Genomic DNA, 16481 nt, shown 5'->3' with positions numbered 1-16481 from the left:
GAATCTGACTTTGGAAGTTCCCCAAACATTCAGTAATCTAAGGACACTTTCATCAAACAGGAACTCACCCTACTTTTGTTGTTCTCACCTGAGTTATCAATCATTTGTGACATCTGAGTTGGAAAAACTGGGCTTGTTTCTTCGGAGGATTTAACATCACACCAATTTGGTTCACTTTGACTTTGTAGCTAGAGTATTAAAAACCAAGAACCACGTGGGTGGCTGGGCAGGTGCATTCCCCCTTGTTCCTGCCATGTGCTGATGGACACAGGTACTCACCTGCCTGAGTGGACTTCCGCCTCGCCTTCTTGATTTCCTCTTCTGTCTTGTTGCTGAGTTTCACCTCTAGCTGCTGTGTTTTCATTTCCAGATCCTTCTGTCTCTCTGTCAAGGCTTTCCGAGCCTGGGAGTAATTAAAGAAGAGTCTGTTGTTAAAGAGAAAAAGAACTGGCAGCTGCTTTCAGCCATCCAGGACTCCTCCACACAAGTGTTTCTCAGGAAGAAGTCAACGACTTTGCATGAAACTGGGTCCTAACTGCGATTCAGGTTCTTACAACACCACGTGGACTCCACAGAGGTGTCCTATGATCACAGAGAAGTCACCACCAACAAATCACAAACGCATCTGAACTCTTCCTAGGTCTTGGAAAGGAAAAGGACTAACGGCATCATCAGGCTCTCCTGTTTCTCAACAGCTTTCTCATTATTTCTGGAAGAAAGGAGAGCTGGAGCCTCTTTCAAACATCCTAAACAGCATCATTACCAAGCCACCTCTTCCATTCACTTTTCTTAGGATCTGAATTGCTGAAGTAATTTCAAGTATCTTACAGAATTTGTCTTTAAGTATGTTCTAGACTCAGTGCACACCTATCAGAAACTCTTAACAATAGAATCTTATTTCAGAAAAACTTATTCAGGTTCATGCCAACAGCAGAAATCAAGAACCTGAGGTCTGGTTATAACTGATTACTTGAACTACCTTACTTAAAAGTTCTTCAAGCTGTTAAAACCTGATTTATCAGTACAAACATATGTTATACAGGCAAATTATTAAAGTACCTTAACAAATAAACACTGTTACATGCAGGCTGATAAATACATAGAAGTAACTTGTTGTGCATGGATTTGTTTTAAAACATGTCACAACTATTCTTTATACTGTACTAGTGTTTCAAGCTAAATTGGCACGATTGTATTTTCTTAGCACCTCAGAGTTTTTTAGTCACACCAGCCTAACTGTTACAGCACTCTTGAAGCACTCCTGGAATTTTTTCCATGTGCACTTCCGAGGCCTCGGCTGGGTCCTGCAGGTCTCAAGAGGGAGCAGCAGGAGAGCAGTCCCTGAGGGGCTGAGTGCTGTGCAGGCACTGCAGTCATGGCTCTTCCTTGCTCTGATTCCTTCTTCACTCATAATTCACTCTTCCCAATATTGCTACTGCGTTTCTTTGCAGCTATGAGTGTGAAGAACTCGGTGTTTTGCAGAAAAATGCCTTCCTTGCATTCACTCAGCCTAATGACCTTGTGTATCCTGCAACAATTCTGTCCCTGGGCAAACTCCTGCTGATCTTTAATGAAATCACAAACAACTTCGGTATTTTTCTTTCCAATTTACACCCAAAAGCAAACCTCATGAGGATACAATTTGGCAGCTGAGGCACAAGCATCCCCATTTCTGCCAGCTGCTGCTGGGAGATCACATTCTGTGGGTCTAACTCCCTGCACCACAACCTTGGATACCTCCTGCTTCATGTCCCATCAGCCCATTACTGGGTCCTGCTGCTGTTTGGATTTTTTCAGTGAGGATGCTTCTTGTGAAGGGTTTGTGGCTTGCCACACCAGGGTCGAGCTGCCCTCCTTGGCCATCTGCTTTTGGCCACTGACCCTGCTGCCATTCTAAGGCAAGGTGTTTTAAATCTGGAGGACAATAGATGCACAGGAATAAGAAGCATTTGCATCAAATGTATGAGAAATTTATTGCCCCAAATTGGGAAGGGGAAGATGAAACAAAAAGCCAGTTCATCAGTAAGATCTCAGCTAAACAGCAAAAGCTATGCCTGGGGCTGGGCAAAGCACAGCTAACAGCAAAAGCCCCCAGCAGGAAGAGCTGTGGTCCTTTGTGGCAGAACAGAAACTCTTCATGGGGCAGCTGCTCTTCTACTCAAACCAGCAGTATCTCCCAAACCCTGCAGTTTGCTCCCTGCTCCCACCTTCTCAACGGCTGTGTAGCGGCTGGCCAGGTGCTTCCGCAAGTCCGCGATGTGGTGGTCACACTTCTTCATGTCTTTCTTGAAGTTCTCTCTGAAGTTGAGCAGGGGTTTCTCTACCTCGCTCTGAAGCTGGTGAAGAAGACAAAGGAAGAAATGGCAGTAATGAGGATCCAGGCAGCAATTCCTGGCTCTTCACAGAACCACAGAATTGTTAAGCTGGAAAAGACTTCCAAGATCATCAAGTCCAACCGCAAACCCAGCCCCACCACCATGCTCACTACTAAACCATGTCCTCAAGTGCCATATCCACATTTTTTGAACACTTCCAGGGATGGTGACTCCACCATTGCCCTGGGCAGCCTGTTGCAATGCTTTAAAACCATTTCTGTGAAATTTTTTTCCTAGTATCTAATCTTAACCTCCCCTGGTACAATTTGAGACCATTTCCTTCTTCTGAGAAGAGCTCAAGACAGAGAGAAAACAATTCGCACACTGCAGCCAAAGGCAATGCCAGACTTCTCTTGTCCAAGAATGCTCTGAATTAAGCTACTACAAAACTCAGGAGAGTTGTGTTTAGGGAGTATCAACTGAAGGCAGCAAAAGGACAGAAATCTCGTCTTCCCCTCTCTCTGACAGATCATCTCTCTTTTTACACAGAAGACCGAACTACAGGAAATATTCAGAGCACTATCAGGGCTCTGATTCTGGCCTAACTGATGGCAACTTGCTTAAAAACTCCGCAAAATACCCAACTAAAGCCACTAACCTGAACTGCAGTGGGGTGAGTCTGTGGGCTGTGGTGTCACGGCTGCATTTCTAGTATGGTGAAGTGAGAGCCAAGAAGGCCACATTTTATTTATTTCTGTCAAGTGTAAGGGAGCCTAAAGAGAAGCCTGATTATTCAGTTGAAGCTCTTCTAAGTAGTAGCAAGAAACCTCTGGAATGAACTGAGGAGAAATCCATCAAGAGCAGACACATGACTTATCTTGACTGCTGCTAATACTCGACTCTGATAGAGCTTGCATTGTTTTGGCCTTCTGATACACAGTTTTGACATCTTAAAAATGAGCTCTGGAGGGATACAGGTATTTCACCTCCCCTGAAGCTGCTCTGTATTGTCACTCCTGTGGGGATACTGCACTCCATCAATGCAGGTGAGTTGGGTCTGTAATCAGTTAACACAGCCTACAGTGGAGCAATAGAAAATAGTCCCTGAAAACAGGTATTTGCAGCCTTTCTCCAGCATTATTTTAATGGAGAAGGAAACTTTATCTAAGCTCAGTACAGTCTTCTATTGGAGGGAAGCAACAAAATCAGCCAAGACTCTACAGCACATATCCTAGAAAGGTGAAACAAGCCTGAAGCAGAGTCTGTATAGGCAGGTGCAGACTGGCACCTTGGTGATCTAACTACAGCTGTGGGAAGGTCAGATGCAAGGGTAACTGAACCAAATCCATCTTTGCAGGGCCAGGCGAAGTCACAACAGACAACTGAGTTCTGGGAGGTTCAGGTTTAGTATAATTCAAAAAACCAAACTCAAAAGGAATCACTAGAACGGTGGCTGGGCACTGGAGAAGGTTGACCAGATTGTGAAATCTCTGTCTTTAGAGATACCCAAGGCTCAGCCAGGCAGAGGTGTAGCTGACTTGATCCCCTGTGGGTGACAGTCCTGCCCTGACAGGGAGTTGTTTGTGCTTTCATTAAAGATCATCAATACATTTAAAAACATATTATGTTAATAAAAGGAAGACAAAAGTAGAAACTCCCAAGCACGTATGAGAACACAGAATCATAAGTCATTATGGTTGGAAAAAACCTTCAAGATCATCAAGTCCAATCGTTAACCCAGGCCTTCCAGGTCCACCACTAAACCACGGTCCTGAAGTGCCACATCCACATGTTTTTTACACACAAACACTGGGAAGGATTCAGAGGATGCTGCAGGAGTTTCTGTGCAGAGTTTAAGGAGAAGTAAAATAATGGCAAAGCCCCTCTACCTGGCCTGCCTACATGCACACATCACTCCAGGGTGCATTTTTTCCTCTTGGAAAACAATACAGAAGGACAATGGGGAGCAAAAAGTATTTCACTAATTACAGCCCTGATGTTGAAGTTTGAGGCAGAGCAGCAGGTTACCAAGGCAGCAGCTGGTTGCCTGAGTAACCTCTGCTGAATTACTTACAAATGGTGCAGAGCTATAATTTTCCTCCAGAACATGGCTGTTGTGCTGAGATACCTGCCACTGTATTGAACTTGAACACCCACAGAGGTTAACATAATGTAACAGGATTCAAGAGCATGTCACATGAGGTGGAAAAAACCCAGATAAATACCATAATTTGTAGAAGAAACCTCCTTGGGCATCACTTGAGAGAAAGCCCAAAAATAACATGATGTTCCCAGTACACTTTTCAGAAAGGCTAATGATACAAAAAAGCCAGAGTCCTGGTTCTCTTCCTTCCAGACAGGTAGAGTAGATTCTTGTTGAGAAGCCAAATATTACTTTTCATCTCTTCCTTTGCAGAAGTAAAGCATACAAGCACTAGTTAAATTTACTGGCTGGAACGTAGGACCCAGGCGAACAACCTCGAGAATCAGTTTCACTTCTTTTTTATGAAAAATTAGACATGCTTTAATTTACACATCAGGTAGACTAAATAAACTGATTTGGGGAGGAAGATTGGACAGTTTCAGTACATTTGGTCACCAGATTATTAATTCTTCTAAATTTGCACCATAGGCATGCATATTTCATGCATATTATATGCATATTTCCCCCACTAACATGCACTGAAGGGAGAGGCCCACCAATTCAGGGCAAAAATCTTTGGAAAAGGAAGAACTATTTACCTTTGAAGAAAATTTGAGATGGACCTCTGCTTCATCAGCTAGACTCTTCTTGAGCTGAGCCCAAGCTTCTCCCAGTGTGCTGGAACAAGAGAAGGACAATGATCAGTGCCCCATCCCTTGCCCATCCTCCCTCGTGGGATCTGTCAGACAAACCTGACACTTTGTACCGTACCTTGATCAGCAAAATCATGGAAAAGGGTGACAGAAGTCAGAGAAAACAGAGAAAACCTTTGTGACCAAGGCAGAATTCTACTGTCACTGTATGCAGCAGATCTTTGAAAACAAAGTTCATGACGATCTCCATGTACAGAGACGCCAGAGCCTCCGTCAGCAAGATCCCTCAGTATCTTACCCTTACCATAACAAAGTTCCCACCAATGCAGTTTCTCCCACTGCCTCTTCTACTTCCCACCCTGCTTTAGAGAACAGATTTTCACTTTAGGTGAAAAGCCCCAGAGAAGCTTCTCTGCACTTGAAAATTTCTCCATTATCTTTTTCTTTTGGACAGAACATTTCCAAGACAATGGCAGCTGAGGCACACTCCTCCAGACCCTCCACGACAGCCTAGACTCCTCTGAAAGCATCATAACCAAATCTCTACGTCCCCAGTACAGCACAGTACAACTCCAGTTGCTAAACTGGTCACAGATTATTTTGTATCAGACACTCTTTCTTCTGCATATTTCAATATGATTGCCTTTTTAGACAACAGCATGAAGTTGTTGATGAATAAGCTTGTGATTCACTATAGCCAGATCCTTCTCCCACAAACTGTTATGTAACTGTATCTTTCACATCCTGTGAAAGTATAAAACGCGGAGCTTTGTCCTCATTAAAATGCATCTTATTTTCTTTCAGTTAATTTCTCCATTTTAAACACAAGAATTCTGAATTGCAACCTGTTCTTCAAATTATACATACCAACCCTCCTAGCTCTGGCACATCTCTGATTACAGGAAATCCATTCTTTCTTCTATCATAGGTCGTTCATTCCAGAAACATTTTAAAACCCCCTGGACTTAGGAAAAACCCATCCATAGCTGCTTTCTGCAGTTTAGTTTCTGTAAGTAGTGGGTTTTTCTTACCTAGTTTTTTGCACATTAGGCTTTATTTAGGCCACCATTTCTCCTGTCTGCCTACGAGAATCTCCCATTGCAAAAAGCAATACTAAATTAAGAGCTGTGATGCTTGACCTACTCTCTTACTCCATCGGTGAAGGAATTTAGGTTGGCTTGGCATTTTTCTTTATGCATCTACAACAATTGCTCATCACCTTAGTTTTCCACTAAGTGCAAGTTTGATGGTTTATTCTACCCCTCTGCAAAGGTTAAATAAAGCTGAGTGATCTAGAGTTCCCAGCTCCTTCTATCTCCTCCCCATCCCCTTTTCAACAATAATGAGATTTGACTCTTCCTGATAGCCTGAAAAATCGCCTGTCATCTGCAATTTCAAACTAATGATCTGTCACCTCTGACACTGCTCCAAGGACTGGAGTCCTCAAATATGGTGCTCATCAGCTAAACAACTTAGATACACCCAGGGAAGTGCTCCCAGCATTTCTCCTTCCCTAGACCCACCCTGAGATCCTCTCCCACTGCCCAGTTCTTACTGACACTTAGGCTTGGGTACTCATTCCCTTTCTTTTCACCTACTCTCCCCTAGTTTCCTTCCCCTTCATTTTATCACTCATTCTCTCATTCTCCTGTTGGGGATAACAGAAAGCGGAAGGAAGATGTAGAGGAAAGTGGTTTTAGCTTTGCTAGGATCAGCTGAGCATCCACCCCTGAGGAGAAAGGAGGACAGAAACCATTGTCATTGTAGGTGCTTAGAGCACTAACAGCCCAGTTAGCCTCCTGCAACTTCTGTCCTTGCCTCCTGGAAGCTGAGCAAAACACCTCATGGAGCCTCAGTACTGGCAGAAAACCACTGTGTCAGTGAGGACAGTCATTTCCAACTCTGGCTTTCAGTGCTTAGAGGGTTTGTGTTGAAACAGACAGAGCTACCAAGTTCTGATCCCTCAGGAGTGGTGCCTTTTCATTATCACTGAAGAACTGCAATTTAGTCTGAATTGCATTGCCTAATGTCTTCTTAAAACTTCCAAAGCGTAAAAATGTTGTAAATAAGGGGCAGTCTGCTGCTCTTCTTGAAGGGCCAGAACCCTGATGAGAAGAGTTCTGGTTCTTCATCCTCCCTCTTGTCTGTGCTGCACTGATTGTACTGGCATTGACCTTACACATCTACTCTCAGTAGTATATATATTCTACATATTCTTCCATTTACAAAGTAGTTTAGTACATATACATGCTAATCCTGGCTACAACAAGGACAGCATACAAACCTGATTGGAAAGGTGACATTTTATACACATATTCCTAAAAAATGTCTCATTAACAACTTAAAAAAAAAAAAACAAACAAACAACTCTGAAGCAATTCCATCTTCCCCAACACACCCAGGGTACTAATCTAAATAAACCTCTAATTAATGGGAGAGCTGGGGAAAATTACATGTACCTGCGTGGGAGAAATGCCTTTTATGTTAAAATTTGTCTTCTGTGAAAGTCACAGAGACACACTTACCCTTCTTCCTGAGCAGCCAAGGAATTCTGAGACAGTTTGGACAGGTTCTTAGCATATTCCTCCTCAATCTTTATCCTACACTCACATACACACAGAGAGAAAATAAAAAGACAGCAGTAAGTAAGCTTTAAGGCAGAAACCCACACACATAATTTGAAGAAATTCTCTGCATTTTAACAGATTTTGCCACAGGAATTTTCCTTTCAGTCTCCAGGGCTTGGCAGCACACGTCTTCTCCCCCCATATGCTAAAAATGCAGTGGCAAGAGCAGGGCTATATGCAGGATGGCATGTGAGACAAAATTAGATGAAGAAGCTACAGTTCTGGAGAGCAAATAACAAGGACAGAGTGTTTCTGCTGTGCAACACGGGCTGTCTGCAAAGCCAGAAGCACGTGGTTCAGTCTGCTGTGAAATGTGAGGCTGCACATCCTTGAGGCAAAGATGAAGGAATGCGGCGATCCAGGAAAAATGCAAATGAGATTTGGGGTGCTGGGCTGCACCTTTCTTAGGGACACCAACTGCTTCCTGCTCTCTGCTACAGGTGACAAAGCAAAGGTGACATGGCAGAGATGTGACAGGGGCTTCTGTCACCAGCATGTGGCCGGTGCAGCCCCCTCCTCTCATTCACCCCACTCACTGCCCTGTCCTTGTCTTCAGCACACCAGGAACAGGAGCTGAGCTTGCCAGTGGTGAGGGTGCAGAAGAGGGAAGGGAATGACTGCAGGGAGAAGAAGGAGTGCAGCTGTGGGGTAAAAGGACAAGGTGCTGACTGCCCAGCAGGGAGGAATGAGCAGCTGCTGGTGCAGAGGTGATGGGCATCATGCCTGAAACCCATCTCTGTCTTCCCTGAGTTTTGCTCCCAATGAAACAATTTCAAGGTGCCCATGTTCCCAGGCAGAGCAAACAGTGGTCTGTTTGCTGGTTTTCAACACAGCTTGCTCAACAGAGCATTTCTGAGAGAGCCCTGTGGCCCCCAGGTAGAACAACTCCTGATTCTGTGCCAACTATGCACAAGCAGGGACAAAACCTGCTTTGAAGTGTCTGTCCACAAAGACATCAGAAGGTGGGGTATTTCTGGCAAGCCCATTTGCAGTAGCCAGTTGAGCAAGCGCACTTTTGTGGGGCACACTTCAGCTAAAAGGGGTCCCCTGAGACAGCTGAGAGAGATCTGACGCTCTGGGCTGCTGAAAATATCCTGGTGGATGTGTGGGAGGGGAAGTGCCACTCTGTCGTTACTCTTGCAGGAGTTCAGGGGAGGGAGCAGGTCTGGGTCCCACAGCTGACAGCTCCACAGCAAAGCCATTGGTTGGGATGTCACTTCCAGCAATTGCTTGGGATGCAGCTGGCTGAGGCCCAGGATGATACCCAGCTTGGTGTGACACAGTTCTACAGACCTTACCCAGGAGCTGGGGGTCCTCTTCTTCCCCCTCCCAGGAGGGCAAAACCAGCCAGCTCCCCACACCTGCTCTAACGAGACCAACAAACGCAGCTGTCCAGCATCTAAGGCTACACTGGGTTAGGACCTCACTATGAAAAGGGCTTTATCCAGGCACATCTCACTGAACATACTTTAAAGACCTACTTCAGGATGAGACTAATCTTGTCTCAGAAGTGACAATTCCTGTGGACTGGAAAGAGAGAACAGGTCAGCAATACTGCAGGTGCAAATGTCTCTCCACAGAGCCAAGGCTCACTGCTTTGGGCTCAGTTACCAGCCAAAGCTCTAGTCTACAGCCTTCCTTGTGAACTACATTCCTGCTGGAATTTGGCACTGGGAGGGGTGAAACTGGATGAGCTTTAAGGTCCTTTCCAACCCAAACCATTCTGTGATTCCATGATTCTCATGATTTCACAACTGCACATCAGACACACTATGTCTGCTGCCATCAGTGCCTGTCCTCAAGGTGGTACCAGGCAAGTAAAGCCACTGGCTTTGATGGAAGTGCTCCTCACTGGTTCCAGCTTTGGCCTAGACCCCGAGATTTTTTCAGGGATTTCAAGTGTTACTTGTACTGCAAATGTATGGCACTACGAAAAGGGCAGCCTGCCTGGCAAGGAGGAATATCAGGAAAAGATAAATAGAAAAAGGTGAAATGCCTACAGCTGAAGAGCCCGAATAGAAGAAATAAATTATTCTACCCCAGCCTGGCTTCCTGTTACCATCTGTGGCCAAAAGGGGCTAAAACCCAAGATAAACCTCAAAGAGGGGCAAAAATCTGCCCCTTGACCTTGCCTGATACAGACAGACTGCAAACTCTGGACTGTGGTGACCGTGAAACACAAACATGCCAGAAGTCCTGAGTCCCATTTCCAGAAATCCACGTAGCTGTTTGGAAGTAATTCCACCTTCCTAACAAAAAAAAGCTTCCAAGTCTTGTTTCCACTAACTTGTTTGAAAACTTTCAGGATTTCACTCCCTGTATAGTCAGAAGCATTACAGATCTTAAGTGCATTTTGACCCATACTGTTCTGACTTTATTAGTTCTAGTTGATGTCTGGATGTTTATTTCCTGTTCCCTTTTTACTTCTTTTTTTTTTTTTTGGAAAGAAGTACTTTGTGTGCCCACACTCGAACAGTTTCAGCCATGACATACTATAGAGGATGAAGCAAAAGTAGAGAGCTACAAAGGGAGGCAAAGTGATCTGATGTGACTGCCATGCAAGAAGAAACTAAATAGATTAAGACAACAGGGGGAACAGGGAGGAAAGGTGGTGGAGGATATCTGGCAGACAGCTACACAACTGTCACTGTGGGAAGACTGACTGGGAGTCTTTTTACACTGTTTCTCCAGATTAGGAGGGAACCATGAAATTATCAGACAACAGAAGCATAATTGCTTTTCCTGTAGTGAAGAAACTGCAGAATTCTTCCACAAATTGTGGCAGACAAACAGTGAAAGGTGTATACATGTATCTGCTGAACATGGTGGAAGCTAAATAATCTGCTATTTAACTTACTATGTTTTTTAAACATACCACAGCTTAATTAAAAAGTGACTAAGACAGTGCTCCTTTGCTAATGGAAACACTGCTTCTTATACCTGGTGCTTCTCAGGGCAGTCTGCAGATTTTTTTGGCTGTTTTGGAGTCCTTCCCTGAATGCAAATGCTGGACCTGATTTTTACTTCTGATTTAAAGTAACTCCTTCTTTCACACCAACACCCTGGATTTTTCAGTTCGGTTTATTTATTCATCACTTTCCTCCCTTTCTTGAGGTCTGTCTTACTGAAGTTAAAGTTCTGAGACTATTTGACTTTTATAACCCTACCTCTGTCAACAAGAACTGAATGAACAAATAATTGCTCAGTCTAAGACTGCAATATACCAGAAGCTCCTGTAAAAGCATCTACTTGATAAACTAAATTTCAGTTAGCTTCCCTCTTGTTGGATATTTGATGAAGAAATCTGGTTATCATGTCTTTTACCAGCTTTCTGTTGTTTTTATTAGCTGTCTGAATCTCACCTCCAGCAGGCTGATTGGTACAAAGAGAATTTTTCTGGACATGAAAATTCCCAGTTAAATGTGGTCTTGTGGTCCCCAAGGCACCTGATGGTCATCATGAAAACTTTATCAATATTTCAGCCCTCTTAGCTGGGAATGTAGATGTTCCTCTGATGGCCTGAGCAATATTTCCATGAATAACCTCAACACCATCCTCCTCCTTTTCCACACATAACAATCCTGATCCTTTCTTACAAACAGATGAAAAATGCATTAATCTTTCTGTAACTCCCATCTAGACCCTCTTCACACTCAATTCCCAACCTTTTTTTGTTTCCAGCACTCAGTGAATCTTTTCTGTCTTTCCTCTCTAGCATGCCTGCTGCCTCCTCTGCTGAGGACACAGACACGCCTCCCTGCAGTGTCAGAGCTGCTCTCCCTGCTCTCTCTAATCTCACACCAACATTCCCTTCCTCTTGAACGCATCTTGTCTTTATTTCTGTCAAATTTCATTATATATTACTTCCTTTGAAGCAGCTTCCCCCTGTTTTCCCTGGCTATCACAATTCTGCTTGCCTTCCCATCCTCTCCCTTAGCAAGCCTATTTTCAATTGTATTTTTAATGTGCCAGGTGGTCCCTTCTTCTACCTGTGGTCACACTGGAGCTGTCTCTTGGACTGCCTTATGTCAAAGGCTACAGAAACCAGAAAGTGAGGGTGGGGAGACCCTGGCACAGGGTGCCCAGAGCAGCTGTGGCTGCCCCTGGATCCCTGGCAGTGCCCAAGGCCAGGCTGGATGGGGCTTGGAACAGCTTGGGATGGTGGAAGGTGTTCCCAGACACGTAGATGGCAAGGGGCTGGAATGAGATGATCTTTATGTCCCTTCCATCCCAAACCATCCCATGATTCTATAACCAAGTTTAAGTCCAAAGTGATGTCTTTTTACATCTTCCTCTAGGAAACTGTGCCTACGCTCCATGCGAACAAATTGCTCCTGTATTTTTCAGACAAAATACTTCCCTTCTAAATATCATCTCCACTCTGCTTCTCTCCTGTCTATGCTTCTTCCTTGAATCTGCAGGTTCAAACCTTCTTGGCTCCCTCTAAACAGACAGCCTTTGTGCAATACAACTCAGAGCACGAGATACAAGTGAGAGCTGGAGAAGACTGGAGAGTGTGGATGAACATTAAAGAAATATTAAATGTTCACTAAGAATTTGTAGCATACCCTTTATGCAGTTTAAGCATTAAGCATTAATGTATTTAAGGAATATCTAAATTGGGGAAAAAACAATCTCAACAAATATTTACTTGGATAACAAAGTGCTCGTTACCTTTCTCGAACAAACTCTGCCATTTCTTTCTGCATTTGTTTCCCTTTAAGTTGCTTTTGAAGAAGAATTTCAAATCCCGACACTGTATTGTTCCCTTGTGAGTCCTTCTTATCTGCCTGAAAGAAATAAAAGGAAGTTCAACAAAAAGCTTTGGAGGCCAAACCCACAAAGAGCTGGCTCCTGGCAGTGGCGCCTGAGGAACCCTCCCCTGAGAGCAGCTGATGGCTACAGCACCTCAGCCCCTCTCAAAGAAATAGCCCAACACTCTCCTGCTCCTCTTACTCCCTTTTTGGTTTTTTTTAATTTAAAAAGGGAAGCTTCACAATTCTCTTTGGCCAGCAAAGGATGATGTGGGGGCCAAAGCAGCAGCTCTGCTGTCATTTCTGCCCATGACCCTTCACAGCTGGTAACACCACTGCTAAGTGTCAGCCCCAAGGGCTCTCAGCCCCAAGGGCTCAGCCTGCCAAGAGAAGGAATCCTGGAGGCAGCACAAGGGAACTCCTGGGGCAGAGGGGAGGACAGTGCTGCTCCTTCCAGGGGCAAAGCAGCCCTGAAAGGCCTTTAACAGATCACCAAGGTCAACTCTGACTTGTACTGAGAAAAACAGAGCCAGTCTGCACGGATCTGCTGTAAAACAAGGCAAACCAGCAACCTGTCCCACAGATTACACCCCATTCTTGACTGTCTGTTTCTTACACAGCCCTTTGTTCCACTGGCTTCAGTGCTGCTGCAAGGACCAACACAGTTTTATCTCTGCTGCCTCTTTTCTCTCTCCTGTTTCCCAATTTCATTTCCTACCCTCTTCCAACAAACAAATTCTCTGAGAACACTTCCCTAAGCGCTGCGGATTCTGCTCTGATCCCCCATGTGCTGCACAACTAGCCAGAGAGAAATGCCAGATTAATCAAAGCAGGAGACTGGCAGGACGCCCTGCCAGGCACCAGCAGGCCAAGACAGTGGGAGAAGTGGAGATGATGGAAGAAGGTGAGAGAGCTGTGGGCAGACCATGGATGACAAGGCCAAAGAGGAAATTCCTGCGAGCAGAGTTATGGGAGGAGAAAAGTCTGCAAGAAGAAAGGAAACTTTAAGTAGAGTTCCACTGAAAGCAAGACGTGACCAACCCATGGAACCAAACAGTGGCTGAGCCCAAATGGGGAGAACCAAACAGGGCAGGAACCTCTGTAAGACACATGCAGAAAATCAGTCTGTATGCCATTAATGATTTAGGGCTCATGGGGATCAGAAAACTGGAAGAAACTGAAGAAATCTGGTGATAACGTGACCGTTTTCAAATGTGTATTTTAGCAAGTCCCTGCCATCAGCACTGAGCAAGCACAAAGGGACATGCTGCTGGGCCTCCAAGGCTGACACTTTTTAAGATGGAAACGCTTCAATAGCTACTGAAAACACACATAAGACTCCTAAAACCTTCATTTCTGACTCCTTTTGTAGTTATTTGTGGATTCCATCGTAGTATTCCTCTCACCGCCCAGAAAAATCCTCCAGTGGAAGGCAAGTTTTCCACTGGAAGGCTTTTTTCTATCAGCTCCACACTCCAAGGACATCATTTTAATGTGATCCAGGAACCTGAAAACAGACCTGAGCACAAGAGGGCACACACAGAACCTCCCACTGAAGACTTCCAATGCTCCAGGCTGCATTAGAACTACTCAACTTAAGTTACAAATAGGCCTGTCCTTCACAAGCCTCACCCTACAAAGAATGCATTTATTACCTGACCTCTGGAATATCCCATGGAGGGAGTGGTACAATTTAACAAAAAAGTTTTCAACTATCTGCTTCTTTTAGAAGGGGAACCCGCTGCTTCCATGTGTACCCCTGGCTCTCGTGCTCTGGGAAACACTGAATTCACATTCCCTGTCAGCCACCTTGCTATCCTGTGACCTGTGGGTCTGTTGGAGTCCAGAGGAGGCCACTAGGCTGGAGCCACAGGCTGAGAAAGCTGAGGCTGTTCAGCCTGGAGAAGAGAAGGCTCTGAGGAGAGCTCAGAGCTCCTTCCAGTGCCTAAAGGGGCTCCAGGAGAGCTGGAGAGGGACTGGGGACAAGGGATGGAGGGACAGGACACAGGGAATGGCTTCCCAGTGCCAGAGGGCAGGGATGGATGGGATATGAGGAAGAAATCCTTCCCTGTGAGGGTGCCAGGCCCTGGCACAGGGTGCCCAGAGCAGCTGTGGCTGCCCCTGGATCCCTGGCAGTGCCCAAGGCCAGGCTGGACATTGGGGCTTGGAGCAGCCTGGGACAGTGGGAGGTGTCCCTGCCCCTGGCAGGGGGTGGGACTGGATGGGCTTTAAGATCCTTTCCAACCCAAACCAGTCTGGGATTCTGGGATTCTATCCCACTCTGGCTGCACTGCCCTTTTGCCTGTGGTGTTTTGAGACACGTGGCTTGTCCTACATCCTCCTTATTTCCTGACCAAATCCATCTCCTGAGAACTGTCCTTGCCTTTCTGGACACTCCTCTGATAATCAGCCACATCTCAGAGTGGTCAGATGTTTCCAGGAGATCTTCACTGGCATCCCCAGTCTCCCTGGTACTCTCTGAACACAGTGTATCTCAGCCCAAATTCTTCTTTACCTTGTACCACAAATCAAGCTGTTTATTCCACTTTCTTGGAAGCTCTGGAGCTGCATGTGGCATGTGGCTGGCTGCCTACTTACCCAGAAATAATCACAGTAGCTCCACTCTGAAGGTTTCAGCAACTGCTGCTCTGGCATTACGTCAGGGTGGGGGAAAGTCACACAGTTGATCTGTTGAAAAAAAAGGCAAAAAAAAAGGAGAGTTAGACGGTAAAGAAATTTAGCTGTTAATGAGAAATATGTAAATAAAAAGTTATATCCACATGCTTCCCATCAGAAAATCCGCAATGAATGCATGGCAGTGAAGAAAAATTGGTTGTTGCATGGAAACAGCAGCTAAGTATTCCCAGAAGCTACTCTCTGCAAGCAGGAGTGTCAGCTCGGAGGGAAATAAACTACCCATTTCATGTGAGGAAAACCTACTGGATTTGGAAAGCACCATGCAGGGAGTTCTCCCAGATCCCTAAAAACTGTGGTAAAAAACCTGATGTGAAACACCCTGAGCACAGAAACACAGTGACCATCAGAGAGCACTGCAGGCACTATCGCTGCAAAACACCCTTGGCTATGCCAGTCTCCTAGAGGATGACAGAAAAAGGAGTTATTTTTTCAGCACACAGCCCTTCCATCTATCTCAAAGACCTTTTCAGATGGAAGTGATGCTCTCTGTAGAAAGGAGCAGGGGCTCTCTGAAGTCAGTGAACCTTCAGCGTGCAGAAACCACAGCGATCTGCCAGACAGGACTCATCACACGGTCATTAAACAACAGCATAAAGAAGCCCAAGTGCTCATGAAGTTATCACGGTGGAATATTCAGACTGAAAACAGCACAGTGAAGGCAATGAGCATGACAGCTACTGCAGAACAACCCTGGACACAGCCAAGCCTTCCAGAGGAAGCACGAGCAAGAGTCAGAGCTCAGTGCCAGTTTGTATTCTCACCCCAAATCCCTGCTGGGCAGGTACCCTAAATCAGCCCGTCTCAGTGCACCCACAGGGTCATGGGAACACTAAGAGCATTTGGGTATTAATCAGGGGATCAAGAGATATTGGGGATGGGAGACCCACAGATGTAACTGTGTGGGGGTGGGGGCTTGTTTGGATCAGTTAATGCTCACAGGAAATCCATACATAAATCTGTGGGTCGGGTTAGCACAGCTGCATGGGCAGACCCAAAGGCAGTGCTTACATGCAGTGAATCTGCCTTTGGGCTACTCAGAGAGGATCAGAGAGGATGTGGGTGCTGACACAGTGCAAACTCACCATGCCAGAGCAAAGCAGACAAAACCTTTAGCTGATACAAGGCTGCTCCTACAAACCCACGCTGGTTCTGCTGGAACCCAGGCTGGAGGTTCTGCAGCTGTCCTGTCATAGTGCAAGGGCTTGCTCCACTTAAATCATCTGCCCAGAGCTTGCCAAGTCCATCCCAAAGCAGGCTGAGGACCCTGTACCAATGGTGCTTTCAGCTGTCAC

General features: G+C 45.4%; 1 protein-coding gene across 7 annotated transcripts in view; it reads right to left on the bottom strand.

Annotated features, from left to right (window-relative positions):
- GAS7 (growth arrest specific 7) overlaps window positions 1-16481 on the bottom strand; it is an 85932-nt gene that overhangs the window by 13079 nt on the left and 56372 nt on the right. For all 7 annotated transcript variants that reach the window (XM_039562152.1, XM_039562151.1, XM_039562150.1 and 4 more), the window contains 6 exons: window positions 15091-15180; window positions 12413-12528; window positions 7637-7711; window positions 5058-5136; window positions 2208-2336; window positions 280-403 (listed from right to left, as the gene is read on the bottom strand). In XM_039562152.1, the coding sequence (XP_039418086.1) occupies window positions 280-403; window positions 2208-2336; window positions 5058-5136; window positions 7637-7711; window positions 12413-12528; window positions 15091-15180 (613 nt within the window). The remainder of the gene's footprint in view (window positions 1-279; window positions 404-2207; window positions 2337-5057; window positions 5137-7636; window positions 7712-12412; window positions 12529-15090; window positions 15181-16481) is intronic.

The sequence above is a fragment of the Corvus cornix genome, chromosome 18 (assembly GCF_000738735.6).
Source record: "Corvus cornix cornix isolate S_Up_H32 chromosome 18, ASM73873v5, whole genome shotgun sequence".
NCBI lineage: Eukaryota > Metazoa > Chordata > Aves > Passeriformes > Corvidae > Corvus > Corvus cornix.
Note: the sequence above shows the minus strand (reverse complement) of the source record. Positions and strands in the feature narration are given on the sequence as shown.